A 15311-nucleotide genomic window follows, 5' to 3' on the forward strand; every position below is an offset into this window, starting at 1 on the left:
GTCTACTGCTGCTAGTGCTAGTGCGCGTGTGTATTTATGGTATTTATTTATTATTGAAGGAGGAGAAGGAGGCAAGTTTATATTTCGCCATCACCTATAAAAGTGGCTGCGCTGCCGGCTTATAAATAAGATCCCCGAATATGGTGGCGGTGCGCAGGCAATAAAATAACAACACAATGGAGTCTGCCGTCTATTGCGAAAATAAAAGAGGCAAAGCCTCGTGCGAGGTGTTATCCCTGAGAAGCTGCAGCCAGCCAAACTCCTCTCTTATTATCTTCGCCGCGCGCTACGTTTTGATTTATTTTAATCCACTATTTTCCGCTACTATGCACGCGGCAATAAAAGTTCGTCCGGATCTGCCAGCTGCAATTTAAATGCGTCCCCGAAACTTTTGAGGCAGATGGCATGAGCTGAACTCTCTCTCTCTCTCTCTCTCTCTCTCTCTCTCTCTCTCTCTCTCTCTCTCTCTCTCGCGGGGTTGCGACTCGCTTGCATAACATTTCACGTTTCTCGTTTTTTTTATCTCTCTCCGACGCAGCAATTAGATGTCCCTGCTCGATTTCAAAACTCGCGAAGTTAAACCAATCAACTGGTGAACTGGTGAGGCATAAATTTGAAGAGAGGTGCGCTTAACTTTTGAAGCAATTTTCCTCAATCTATAGTGATATACGAGTGTATTACGTATTACACAAATATATCTTCCATTCGACACGAGCGCATAATAACTACGCCTGTGGAAACTGAAGTACCTGGAATGAATCCCATAAAGGTACGAGCCTTCTAATCAGGAACTGCTGCTTCCTCGTTAGCTTCAGACTAATTGTAAGAGACGAGATAAGTTTATATGAATTCCTGCTTTGGACTTCTAATTTGAAAACCTCATTGCGGTAAAATTTCTAGAAGAAGACGCAAAAAGTCACGCTTTTTGTAAGCAATTGCAGAAATTCGCAGTTATGAAAATTATTTTAATGATTATTTTGAGATAATTTTTACCAGGATTACATTCCTTTGACTGAAGTAAGTTTGAGTATTTTAAAATAATTTTATTTGTACTGCGCTCTTCATTTTTTGATAAAATAACATTAACCATAACCAATTTCAATAATTAAATGCTACTTGTATGAGTATCCAGCAGTAGAAAGATCTATAGCAATCGGAAATTATTGAGTTTGACCCGGCAATAATTTTACTTTATCGAATAGGATATTTAAACAGATTATTTATCTTTTACTTTTTTATTAATTACTTGCCCCCTGTCAATGGTTGCAAATTTTTACCATTCTACTCTTTTTGTAGGCTGAAGTATAATTTCTGATCCATAAATAAAAATTGTATTCCTTTCCCCCGAAATATTAATAAGTGTTTTTGTCGCTCAGTTTCTGTAGGGCATGGAGCATAAAATAACTCATCTGATCAATCATTTCAAATTAACGAAAACGGTATATCACACCGGCATCACGCTCTCGTTTTTAAAACGGTTGAAATAAAATGCGATGCGGAACACACATTCATCGAAGCTGAATAAAACGAATCGCTCGAAGACTTGTAAATAATTCCGCTTTAATTAAAGTCGCTGATGAGAGAGATCAAAGCGCCTGCGATTTCGCCAACCAGGCAACCCGCCCGTCACAAGTCCCATAAGAATGCGAACTGCGCAGGTCTGCATTATTTCTCACTTATTAAAAGTCGCGTTTGAGTTCAGAACGGGCTTTAGCTTGCTCCATTTGGCCGCACGCATAAATAATGTATTGCAAAGTGAAATCGGATTGCTCTACTCAGCTTTGACTCTCGCACCGCGGGCATGATGTTTTCCGTTAATTTTTCGCATTTTTTGGCGTCGTCGAAACAGCTCTTTTGGGCGGAAATTTATGCGTCACTTTTTAGCGCTCAGCCAGCCGCATCGCACATCGGAATTTGATTTGCTTCAAGCTTTTAACAGACATCGATAGTCATTGGCTGCTGTGGATCCTGATAAAATTTTAAATTAATCCAAACATCGGACGGGGATTTTTATGACATAGGGGTGCTTTTGAAAAATGATGTTCAATCAACTCGGTGCGGCTAATGAAACACGTCAAATTTAATATAAAAAGTTGATGAATAGACGCGACGACGTGATAATCTCGCCGGGCGAATAAAATTTCGTTATTGCCAGAATTTGGTGGCACTTCGGCATCCCAAAATTGAGTGGAAACATTAGCAGACAGAATCTCAAGCACCACAATTACATACCATAGTTTTGTGCGGAGTGAATAACGCAAGTTCGCACCAGCAAGCATGCACAATAAGTGTGAGGTACACTAGACAAGGACGACGATAATTATCAGGAAGATGAGCAGCGTCTCACGCCACAAGAGAGCTTATTTGCTCGCTGCGCGTTCTCAGCTCGGGCCAACTCTGAATTAAGGATGAATTCCAAAGTTTCGCCACACTCACAGCCAGACTATGGCTCCAATTACCTCAGCCGCCGCTGGTATTATTATCATAACGCTCGCAAGACTCTACAGATTTCCAACTACCAGTGTTCCCCTGGAGAGGACGGCGAGCCTGCGAACCATTTAGTCGTCCCCTGCTTTCCAAGCATGCCTGATCAAATTAAGCCAGGGAGCAGCTCTATTTCATATAGACGGGCTGTTATAATTCAGTTGGCCTCCTGATGTCGACAACTTAAGTCCACCGCGAGACAAATTTATTTATTTTAATGGTTAACCTGGCCTGCCTGCCAAGAAATTCTAAAAGAATTTTCAGGTCTTGCGCAGTAGGTAAAAGACAACTTCAATTTATTACTAGCTGTTGTTTCGATTCATGAATTGTAAATGTAGGCTGCTGCTCTCGAGGAATGAATTATTTTTCTTAGGCCGTGATACCAAGCAATAAAATGTGAAAGGCAACCCAACTTTTGCCGAAATGCTATATTACAGAATTTTTGTTGGTTGTTAATGATTTCAAAACATTGCCGCCCAAAATAATTTTCTACCTGAGAATATTATTTAAAGATTGACAATATTTAAATAAACTTACAAAATCAAACTTAAACTTCACTCTCCACTACGAATATTTTACTTGCTCCGTTTAATTAAGCCAGCGCCTACTTTTTGCGTTAATTTAGCCACAACAAAATCAACAACTTGCCTCGTTTGATATTTACAACTTTATTATACTTTAGCAGTATCAAAGTGGTTATTTTCTGGTTAATCCGCTTCAACGGGGCGCATTTAGCAAATTGAACAAACCTGCCCGTGTTCACGCGTTCCAGCGCATGTTTAAACGCAGCGCTGTTGTGAAACATTGGTGCGGTGCCTAGACGCGGCGTGCGAGCGAGCGTGTGCCTACGTGTGCAACATTGTTCCGCGCCAGAGTGCCATTCAGCGCGATTCCTTAATTTAATTTCATTGTTTGCGTCGGCGGCAGCGCTGACAAAAAGCCTGCGCCAATAAATTATACAGGCTCCCCACACACGCGGGCGCGTGTGTTTGCGCAAGTTTCATTAACGGCCGCTGCAAAAAATTAATAATCGCTTTAATTAAACGCGGGTCGTCTAATGGAGGAATGAAGATGTTTGCTCTGCAGAGAAGCTCGAGCCAACCGGGCCGGGCGTACTTGCCACCGTATTTATACATTTGCAGCGAAGCTAATTGTGCGTGCGGCAATAACAATCGCAGCCAGCGAGTTCACTCCAAGCCAGGAAGTTGGGTCGAGGAGGAAACCGAGCAAGAGGTGGAGCAAATCATTAAAGCGGTCCACGTTTGGTTTTCAGAAGGGTTTGCCCCCCAAACCGGGAATTTATTCAAATTCCATCCCAAGTCACATCCGAGTGAGGGGATGGAGAAGCGGAATTCCAAAAGACCGGGTGTGAGAAATTGTCAGAATATCATTTATCAGTGAATATTACGTGAAAACTAAAAATTAATGGAATAATATTTGTAAATAAATTCCAGAAATATTATAGAATCAAGAATTGCTCAATGTTTTCCGAAATTAGTTGGAATTGGAATTATTTTACTTAATTTGCGTATAATACTTGATGTATTGACATCTCCTATTCAATTCAATTCAAAATAATATTTATTCCATTAATCCGAAACATGGAATACGTCGAAATATATAATTTAGAACAGCCAAATTAAAACTAAACAGCAGGCTAAAAACTTAAAGTCGATCTGCTTTGACTTCAGAATGAGTACATACCTGCATACGTATCAGTAAAAAATCCAACTTTAAAAGAGAAATGATAAAATGTTGCTATGTTCTTATGATTGGAAAAACCAATGCGATTACGACAGGTTTGTAGCATAGCTTGCGTAAAAATATCAATAAATCAACTGTTCCGATCTACATACAACTGTGAACCATGCATTTCTCCCTAGAGTGAAGCATAAATAAATGCAAATAGGTCCAGTTCGACTGCCAATTAACATATTTATCCCGAAATTATTTCATAATTTATTCATGTGTCCGACAGTTTGTAAATAGTTTCAATTCACCTTGTGGTTTTTACATAAAAAAAGGGGAATGCTTTTGCAGCGAAAGCGAAAAATATTTCCTGAATTCCTCTTTTTCGATGATTTAAGCAAAATAAGCCTTACAAAAAGCTGCGAAATTTGAAAAGGATACCAAAAAAGTATTTTTATGCAGAGAAGTATGCTTAATATTTTCCTTTGAACACGTCCTGGAAAAGGTGATAGGTGGTTCACTGGTATTCGCTTTTAAGTGATATAAGAAGATGAATGTTCTGAACAGTTTCCAACAGTGTCACTTACTTTGATGTCAAAGTATGCTTTGGCACCCTAATTGGTAGCTGCATAGGCACATGAAATTGATTTTTTGAATGGACTTGCGAAACGCGATAGTTATTTGAACCCATATTTAAATAGCAAAAACAGAAAACAATAATTTTTGATTTAAATGGGTAACGTTTACTCAACACACTTTTCATCGTCAAATCCAGCGCGGATATGTTTGGCATCAAAAATACATGGCTTGTTTTTTTACTTCGATAATTTAGCCCAATAAATGCTCCAAAGAAAATAAGATAATTTCATTGTAGGTTCAAATAAGGCGAGCTCATTGTCAGAAATAACATTTTGTACAATCAGCATAAATGTCACACTGTCGTTCCACTAGAAAGTTGTTTAGACCAATCAATGTCGTCCGTCTTCATTGTTTCCACGAAAGAAGTTCAGCAGTCCAATTTGCGTCCGTGCGTATTATTCAACTTTCACTTGAGGGGAAAGTTATTCGGCAAAGCAGTTGAAAATATTAGCCAAATAAAAAATTCATCCAAATGCAAATTGGGTGAAAGGGGAGAGAAATAGAGAAATGTTTTTGCTGCTTTTGAAATAAGGCAGGAAGGGCGAGTGAAGGAATTTCATCGTCTACTAAACTCGTAAGAGAGAACATCAGTGTGCGAAAGAGAGGGCCCACCACAAACAACAAGACCGAGGGAAAACAGTCCGACTTCGCAAAAATCTTTGGCCCTCGACATGATGGAGAGATGCGAGCAAAAACGACCAATGTGGCACTAGCAGCAAAAGAGGCTTCAAAGGCTCCATCGAGCGCCAGCAAACGCGAGGGGATTTATCAATTTTGGCACAAAATTTGGCCGGACAAACACGATTCTAGAGCCGTCGGTTGCACATTCTGCCGAAATCCTTCAATTTTCCACTTGACGAAATCAAAAACGCGAATAATGGCCGTGTCCTGGCGCCCGAGATAAAAAGACGAGCGGCGGGCGAAAAGTTTTTGCGCGCTCGAAGGGTCCGTCGTAAGTCATATCGCAAAAACACGGCTGCCTATGTACATACACGGTGAGCAAGCGGCAAATGACATGCAAATACATATAGGAGCCGGTACGAAAAAGCTGCTGTTATCTGTCGGCCTGATACAAATAAGCAACTATATGCAAACGCTATCATCGTACGCGCGCGTCGAGCTTCTTGCCGGCGACGCCACTGCCGCCGAGCAGGGAGCATCGTTTATTTTTATTTATGTTTTTCACTTCCAGTCGATGTGGCCGCAATTTCACATGAAATTCGCTCGGCTGCACTCAGACAGTCGCGACGGGATTCGGGCGGGCGCGAGAGAAAAGAAGACGCGAGCGAATTTCGAGAAAAGCAATTTAGCCGGCTGGAATGCTCTGGAGCGACCGTCCTCGCGACTAATTTAACAATCTTCAAGTTTTTCCATCAGCCGCGTGATGGAAGTTTAATCTCGGGCGGTAATTTTGCATTAAATTTGACTCGAAAGTTTTGTTGGCCGGAAAATTGGACGACTGCGTGCGTCGAACCCGTCGTCGTCGTCGGCACTAACCTGAGTGAAGAAGCAGAAGGAGGAAAAGCGGCGGGAAGCAGGGCACGGCCATGTCCGCTGCGAGTCAGAACTTGGTGTGCATCCTCCTGAAGGCCTGGGCGGGCAAAGGAAGGCTTGTCTCTGTGATTATCCTCGTCCGTGAGAGAGGGTGGAGTGGCTGCGATCACGCTCGAGGGTCGACTGACAGGGGTGCGGAGGCAGCCGCGGGAAGAGCGAGCAGCGAGGCGCCAGCGCCGCCTGCACCCTTTGTGCAAAGGCAGCCGCCGCGCTCCTTCTCGTGCCGGCCATCCGTGCATACGCCAACTCGAAAAGCGGAGGAATGGGTAATTGTCGGCCGGATATGAACATTCCACGCTGCATCAAACACGTCAGTGTCAGGGCAAATCAGTGCGCGAGGCAAAAAACGGCAGGAAATTAGTTTTTTCCAAAGGCGGGCGCCCGAGTGAGAGAGAAAGTCGCGGCGTTGTATTTGTATTCCGGTCGGCTGCGCGGAACTGTATTAAAATAATGTCACACAGCGAACAACGCGAGTTATGGAGCCGCTCCCTCCTCTCGCCGGCACAAAGTGTTTCACAGCAGCGCTGCTCAAATTTTTATTGCCACTCCTTCGGGGCAAAAATTTGCACTTTGAAATTAAAGTTTGATGCTAGGAAAAGCGAGTTTCGCTGCTGCCGCGACCTCTTTTTGCCGGGCGAATGCGTGGCACTGCTGCTGCTGCTGCGTCTCTGCCAGTTTCGAGCGCAACTTTTCATCACTGCTGCTGAAAAAAGCAGAATGCTAATTTTTTTGCCCTTACCACTGTGCATGAATTGAAAAAAGTTTTTTAGTGGCCTAAATAACATAGATGCCACGAGAGAGTCGTAAAATTTGTTTCATTGTTGTACTGCCGTTGGCGCGGGCTTTGCATGTTGTTTTTGGCGAAATTGAAACTGTTTCGCTAATCGCTTTTCCCACACAAGTTTAAGAACTTACATGATATGTCGATTGTGATGATGATCTCTTTTGTCCATCATGTTTAAAAAAAATAATTAAAAGTGTGAAAAAACAGAAAACTCTTATCCTATATTTCAGACCTTATAGAAAAGTATTTTATTTAAAATGAAATTGTGAGTAGCATAAACATTGTAAGAAGAAATCCAAACGGTATTGCTGTTATAAGGTTTGCTAGCTGTAAATTTTGCAAAGGAAGTTTGCACCGATGATCCAGCTAAAGGCGGAGCTCAGCTAGCTCGAAAGCAACAAAAGACAGCGCGATATGAAGTGGTAACCTCTGCCAATGAAACAGTACTTAACTTTATTACTTTCTTCGCTTAAAACTTGGATGCTCGCATTTCTCGCAGAGTGCTTTGCTGGAAAAATGTGCCAACTGGTAGAAAAATCAACAGTCACCAATCACAAGCACACTCGGTAGAAATAATTGAATCGTGCAGCAGAGGCTTGCTGGAGCAGGAAATAACTTTTCAATGTGTAGTGTGCGCGCAAGTCTTTCGAGTTGACGAAACAAAATTGCGAAGAGTACGACTGCACCGTGAGTCGAGCTGTCAACGTTTATGCCCAGAGAAGCGGAGAAGTGTTGACTGCATTCATTGTCGAGGAAACTTCTTGTCAAGCCCACTATTAATTCATGTAGGAGAGCAAAATTGATGGAAGCTGCATGCGTGTGCGATGACAAGCACCGACTTTTCAAAGCCGTCACCGCCTCATTCACTTTTGTGCTTCCAGGGTAAAAAGAAAGCAGCGTTTTTGCGCGCGGCAACATCAAACAAAAATTTCAAAAACTGAACATCAAACAAGCCTTTCACACTGCATCCTGTGCCACTGATCATTACGTTGAGGCTGGCAAATATTTTTGACCTCGTGTTGATACCCCAAATTAAAAATTCCCCTCACATTTAACGAGGACTCAGCTGGATTTGAAAGTACAAAAGGCTTGCGGCAAGCAATAAACACAAAGGCCGTTCATTATTTAACTTAGAGGAAAGAAATAATTTATTTCTTTCTTTAATATGGGAAATAGTACAGTTGATAAAGAAAAACACTCAATTAAAACCTAAGACAGGTCCATAACACTTAATCCCTTTCTAGGCTATATATTTTTTTAATATTTACGTTTTTCCGATATAAACATTTATTTGCAATAAACTTTGAATAATGATAATTAATTTTAAATTATTAAATAGACAATATAATTTATGTCTGTTGAAAATATGTAACGTACTCATCAGATATATTTTGAGTCAAATTTATTGCGAGCCGTTTATTTTTCAATGGTGATGGACTGTTAGGAAACAAAATGGCTCACTCAAAAGAGAAGAATTATATCAAATATTTTTTTACAGTATTTAACATTTTACCGTACATACTTTCGTATTTGAAAACAAAAATGTCGATTAATTTTGGTACTTGTCATGACAAAATTTAACCTTTTTACTTTGTAGCACAAGCATATATCGTTAACAAGCGTAGTGAAATTCGTATTAAAAGTTGAAAATTTGAAGAATCGAGGAAGCAAAATATTTCTTTATGCAATAAAAAAAAACTGTGGGTCACATGAAAAATTTACAGTGCTGCAAAAAGTCATATTCCTCTAGCAGAAGCCATCAACATTTTGGCCAATGGAGACGTGCAGAGAAAAGGTCACTGACGCAACTGCCTAACACCCAGTTTGACAGTATCGCCTTGCTTGATGACTGGCTGGTCACGTAGGCGACACATGATGTGCTCCACTCAGAAAAATAAAACTTTCCATTCCAAAATTCGAAATGTCAAAGTATCAAATAATATTAAACTTCAAAATAATGGAATGTTAGAAGAATTGAAATATTCGCTTCGATTCCAACTTAAAGAACATCATTTTCTGTTAAAGTTACATTATTTAATTCTTAAAAAAATCATACCTGTATGGAGGGAGTGTGCAGATCGCAAAAGGGTCGTCTGAATCACCTTAATTACTCATAATGGCACTGCTCGCGTAGCTTTTCGAAATACCCCCGTTTCATAATGTGGCACAGTACTTAAGAGGCATAAATGTTCTCACCTTTCTTCTTAGAGGGAATAAATCCTAAGAGAGCATGGAAGGGCAAATGCAAAAACCCACTCTCTTTGCATGAGTGTTTTGCTTGGTGCAGCGTGGTTTTGTTTCTGGCCGGATTTTGTGCCAGCTGCCGTGCTTTCTCCCTCATTTCTGCACCATGCTGCTCAGCAGCTCCTTTCTGCTTATTCCATTAGGACGCCGCGTGCGCCTTAATTAAAGCGCTCTGCTCTGTGGCGACGTTCAATATTTCTTTTATTCAAGCCACAAAAGCACATAGTTTTTTCTCTCTTCAGATTTACGACTTCTCGGCCCGTTGCTTATGCCCTCAAAACTTACGAAGAGTTCTCCGCCTTCTCGGTCTCTTCTACGCTGTGTGCTGGTATCTTGTTTGTTTACTTATTTTTAATGGATTCCTCCTTTGAGGCTTATAATTATGTTGCGGGCAATTTAAGTAAAACTAAACTTTATTTAACGCAGGCGTATTTTAAATAATAAATGGTTTAAACGTTTTGTTGATAAATCATTAAACCAAACTTTCTTTCCTGTAGACGAAAGTTAATTTTTATTTTGCTTTCCTACGAACGTTTAGCTAAATATTTGATAACGTTCTATTTATTAAAAGTCATTATTAAAATTCAACTGAATGTGAATTTATCTTCATATTATTAGATATTCCAATAAAATTTATGTAAATTACTTTAGTTGATATTGAAACATTCTGGAGGACTTCAACAGATTCTAGCATGTGTACTCACTCCTTCACACGTGGAAGTAGTAAACATCTGAAACCACACACATGTTGCTTACACATCTAAAAGCCAGTTTGAGCTTAAATAAACATGGCAACTTTTCTCATTACATTTTGCAAACTCGAAGAGCAGCGAACCGCTTTTGCTCTCCGACGAGTGATCGCCACACCCCATGCGTCCAAAAAAAGACAGGCTGTCCAATTGCGGATTGACTTGCCCGACGACACGCACTTAATCCGGCGTTTAACACAAATGAGAGTGTATTTAACTGCTTCATGAGCTTGGACCGTAAAATTCTCGCATTTAAAACGGCGAGACCGAAAGTGGCTGCTCGCCTTGATGGCAAACGCGTCGGCAACAGACGTCGTGCGCTGACAGGCACAGGATGGGTTGTAAAACGGACTGCATCGGGGGCGCTTTGATTTTCTTTTATCTCACGCGCCGTGTCAACAGCTGTTGCCGTTGTAATTCCACCTGACACGACCCACATCTCGTTTAATTGTCCGACGACCAGCCGTGTATGTAGTACATAAACGCTACACCGGCGATAAATAATAAAACAGCGGATCTCGTTCGCGGTGCAGGCAGCCAACGAAGGGAGATGCGCGGAGTCTTGAGGTCGACGCGACGGCAGTCCACCGCTATCTGATTTTATGCAATTCGTTGCGTTGTTTCATTCATTTCACGCTTTCACCATTAAATTCCATTTGTTTTTGACCCCAACTCTCAGAGTATTCTCAATTAAAAAGATACTCGTACTATACTAAGGGATGCTACTCAATGCAACGCAGACCATTTGAGAAATCATTAAAAACAAACGTTAAGCGAATTTTTCAAAAACATTTTAAGCAAGTGCCAAAATGTCCCAGAAAAAACACAAAACATTCATTGTCGCCAAACACCCGTGACTAGGACAGCCATTTCGGGTATTAAACCCTCATCAGCTAGCTCTCAGAATATTGTTGAATGTAAAATATTATGAAACAATTGAACGAAAACAATGACACATTTTAAACTTTTTAGACGTTTCTTCTGTGTCTCTTCCTCCCTCAGACTGAAATTTGAATGGAAAATAAAAAATGTCAGTGTTAGCCTTATAAATAAACAAATGCTTATGTTCTTGTTTCTTAAACTAACGAAATGGATATTATGCCACTCAGACAAGACGCCAAATTTTAGGGACCATGAAGCAATACCAGAATGAGATGAGAAGACTTCACTTTTGTGCAAGGAAGACTTCTACAGATAATATATCATATGATTGAATTTTCCATTTTAATGCAAAATTTTAGTAGTGACTTTATTTTGCTTATTTTTACTTCTCCGCCTTCTTCGAGAATTTCAATTTTTTATTGAATAAATATACTCTCACGAGGAATCATTAGTGAGAGGCCATTGCTCACAAAACGTTTGAAAATATCTGATATTATAATATTAATTAAAGCGTTTGTGCTGAAACATCGCCGTGTTCGCTCGAATTTCCAGCTCTTTCCTAAATTATGCAGTAAAGTAAAGAAAATTATTTCTGAGGGCGAAATTACGTCAAACCAAACTTTTCAGAAGCCCATAGAAAATATTGATCAAGCGGAAGGAAATGTTGTGAAATCTGAGAATCAATTGGACGGAGAGAAATTCGCCAAATGACGGCAGTTGAGACCGCAAATCTCCCTTCCGCAGCTCTCGTTCGCGGCAATGTTGTTGGATATCTGCTGGCGAAATTTACGAGCCAAGACGCTGCGCGTTATTGTAATGGCTCAACTTTTTAATAGCTCGCGCGGCATTTGAATGCCAAACAGGCGTGGCAGATAAATTCTGCGGCAGCGGTTCGCTTTGCCCCTGCCGAACGTGATTTCTGCCGTGTTTTATTTCAATCAATTAATTTTATTACCGGCATGGGAGAGCGAATATTCCAGGCCGACTAAACAAAAACAGCGACCGACTGGCTGGCTGCCTGCGAACTGGAAAAGGGCGGATGATTGTGAATTTACGCCTGCAATTAATTAATGAAACTCAACCGGCAGTCCATTTCGTCGATTCCAATCGCGCAAGCGGGTCTTTGACTGCTGCAATGATTTTGCGACCGGCGGCCGGATGGTTTTCCGCTTGAAAGGTCTGCAGAAAATCGGAGACTTTTTTATCATAATGGAAATCAATGAATCAGACTTGGCCCGTGTAATACATGTAATATTGGATTATGGTGTGGAATTTATGGCTGCGCACCGCTGCGTGTTAAATAATTCATGCAACATGCAGTATGGCACCGAACAGCATTTTCGCTGATGCATGCAAATTCTCGTGGTGCGCGCTTTTTTCGTTCGAATTTCGGGTATGACCGCGCGTCAGCCGTGCTTTACGAGCGCTCTCTCCGTGATTGAAGAGGTTCGCAATGGATTTTCCAGCGTGACATTTTTGTGACGGGCTAATCATGAACTAGTGGTTGGTGTTCACTTTGACGTGATTAAAAGGCCCACGAGTTGTGGTGACTGAGTTAAAAAAGGGTATTCAAAAGTGGATTTGCTACGGTTTACTGGAATGGAGGAATAGCGGAAAGTTCAAAGGCTAATTTATCGCCTGACTTATACAGTGAGCTGCTTTTTGTATTTTGTTTATCCGAAAAACTCCAACAACTGACTCTGTAATTTGCTTTTTTAACAGACAAACACAACGCAATTCACACGACTAGCAGGAAATTCACTCTGTTTTCTGACTCTTTCAATATCATAGAGCTTGCAAAGCGCTGTATTTTAGCGAGAATAATTATCAGGGGAGCCAATTTTTTTAACAACTTCAATTTTTTATGGATAATTTTGTTTGCGACTTTGTCGCATACGCTACAAACGCTTTGAGCACGAAAATTTCATTACATCGATTAATTATAAACGCCTCAAAATGTCGATGTAGCCCTTATAATATGTAAATTGGTAGCAGGTGGTATTTATGGCTCCTATAATTTTCGTAATATTCCATGTGCTGATAACCAGACGCAACGATGCATAAATCCATAGCATACAACTCTAAATTGTACAATGTTTCGAAACGTTTGAGCAGGAAAAACATTATTTTGGACTGCTCTGAGGGGTCGCATTCCAAAGATAAAGTATTTCCAATATTTTCCGCGAAAAATAGTTCTCATACGCAATCCCATTATTCGTTCCTTTTCCTTTTGTGAAGGAGGAGCTCCAGTGTATAGCATTCTCCGTAACAAACGGCATCAAATCCCGTCTTAATGTCGGCATTTGTCCGTCGACCTCCTACTTCGAGCGATTTGTCTTCTATTTCTCTTCAGGTAGCAATCGTACGGCGGTATAGATCAATAGAATGCAATCACGAGACGCGAGACGAGTGCATCCATAAAGTGAAGCCAGTTTCGCAATGTCGTTTTAATCAAGCAAGGTAGGAAGTTTGATTGCATCGGTGAGCCAATTATCACATGTCAATGCGTCCAATCAGGCGCATACCTCTCAACTGATTTCCCGAGGCAAACAACTCATGATGAGGAAAGAGGGGGGGGGGGGTAACAACAACAACGACGACGAGGTACCGCGTCGTTTGAGCAATCACAATTGCCATGTTAACAATAATAATGAACTAATATTGAAGGGGTCGTGTACGTAGCATATTAATCTGCCGAGCAGATGAATTCTCCATGTTTGCCCAAAGAAAACAGGCCGACGCGCAGAGGTGGAGCACGACAAAGCTCACACTGAGCGGCTTTTGTTTGTAGTTCACAATGACAAATATGTGTGTAGAGCGACGCTGAAACCGCTTGGCTCGCTGAGGATGACGAATGTGCAATGCACGCAGCTCGCGCGAGGTTCACCCCGGCCAGACCTGGTCCGCCGTGCCATTACGGTAATTGACATCTCCACCGCCAGGCAAGATGAGTGGGAAAAGCGCTTTTGCACACACGCCCTGAATAAAAAATAAACATCGCACGCTCGCTTTTTGTAATCCGAAAAAGGCCCTGCTGCTGTTGCCGCTGCAAAGACGAAGGATGAGAAAGGAGGTCTGGAGGGGCGCTAAAAAGAGAGCATGCGGTGCTGGCGGTTCCTTTGCAAGTCACACTGGAGAGTCGACTGGAGGACGGCTTTTGGGCGAAAACTGCGGTTTCGCGAGTGCTCTCCGTTTGATAATTCGGTGAATGCACTGCGAGAAAATTTAGTGCGAGCAGCGTAGTTCTGCTGCGAGCGGCCCGTCTCTGAAGTATTTTCGGAGGGAAAAAGTGTCTTTTGGGAGTGGGTCTGTTTGTTCTTGACAGGATCGTTGCTGCTCGCTCAGAGGCAAAAAGAGCCTCAATTGTTTCTGCACGTTGCAGGCTTGCTAATGGATTACACTTTTTCTGTGTATACATTATACATGTCATTCATTGTAACGCGCGCAAAGGGTCGTTGTGCGTACTAAAGAACCTGGTTTTCCTATCAACAAAGGCAATGTAATCAACGTTATGAATCAAATGTAAAATAGTCTGTGCTCACCCAGCAGGCATTATTTTTGGATTCAAAAAGGGGGAAAACAAGCGTCAGCTCCAGGTAATTTTTCTTAAAAAACACCATTTATTGAAATTCAATTGTCAGCAGAAAAATAAAGACTACATGAAATTGGATTAAGAAATTTGTCACATCTTTTGGAAATAATTTTTCGATTTGAAAACTTTGAGGAAACCTACATAATAGAGTTTAATTTTTAACTGAAGTTGAGAAACTTTTAAATGTATCGCCTAAATTTTTCAGTCAAATATAATGTGGTGTTTGGAATTAAAATCAAATTTAATGTTGATATTTTTCTCTCTTGTCATGTTGCTCATTTTCGGCTACAATTTTCTCCTCTTCGATTTTCCGTGAGATTGCTTGGTGTCAACGTGGCGAAATAATATCCCAGCCCCAATTTCCTATTTGGAAAATCAATGCTAGCTTCAGCCTAATAAAGGAGACGAGAAAAATAGCGTAGGCACCTTGCTTTGCCAGCGCAACGTGCGGGTTGCATACCGTGTCGGCCGTTGTTGCTGCCGGAGAGAAAAACAATCGGGACGTTGGTGTGTGTGTGTGTGTGTGTGTGTGTGTGTGTGTGTGTGTGTTGAGCTCATGCCCACCTAATTGGAGCGCAAAACCAACTTGGAACCTTCTCGCCACAAATATCACGACCGAGTGGAAATAATTGCTTCGGCGTCTGACTTTTGGCACGGCAAAAAAGAGGAGAAGATAAGAGTCGAGTAGATTTGC

General features: G+C 41.3%; 1 protein-coding gene across 1 annotated transcript in view; it reads right to left on the reverse strand.

Annotated features, from left to right (window-relative positions):
* dpr8 (defective proboscis extension response 8) overlaps positions 1-6507 on the reverse strand; it is an 86746-nt gene extending 80239 nt beyond the window's left edge. Inside the window, exon 1 of the mRNA XM_065477093.1 lies at positions 6310-6507. Coding sequence (XP_065333165.1) covers positions 6310-6361 — 52 coding nt within the window. The 5' untranslated portion in view covers positions 6362-6507. The remainder of the gene's footprint in view (positions 1-6309) is intronic.
* Between the last annotated feature and the right edge of the window lie 8804 nt (positions 6508-15311).

The sequence above is a fragment of the Cloeon dipterum genome, chromosome 2, assembly GCF_949628265.1.
Source record: "Cloeon dipterum chromosome 2, ieCloDipt1.1, whole genome shotgun sequence".
Classification (NCBI taxonomy): domain Eukaryota; kingdom Metazoa; phylum Arthropoda; class Insecta; order Ephemeroptera; family Baetidae; genus Cloeon; species Cloeon dipterum.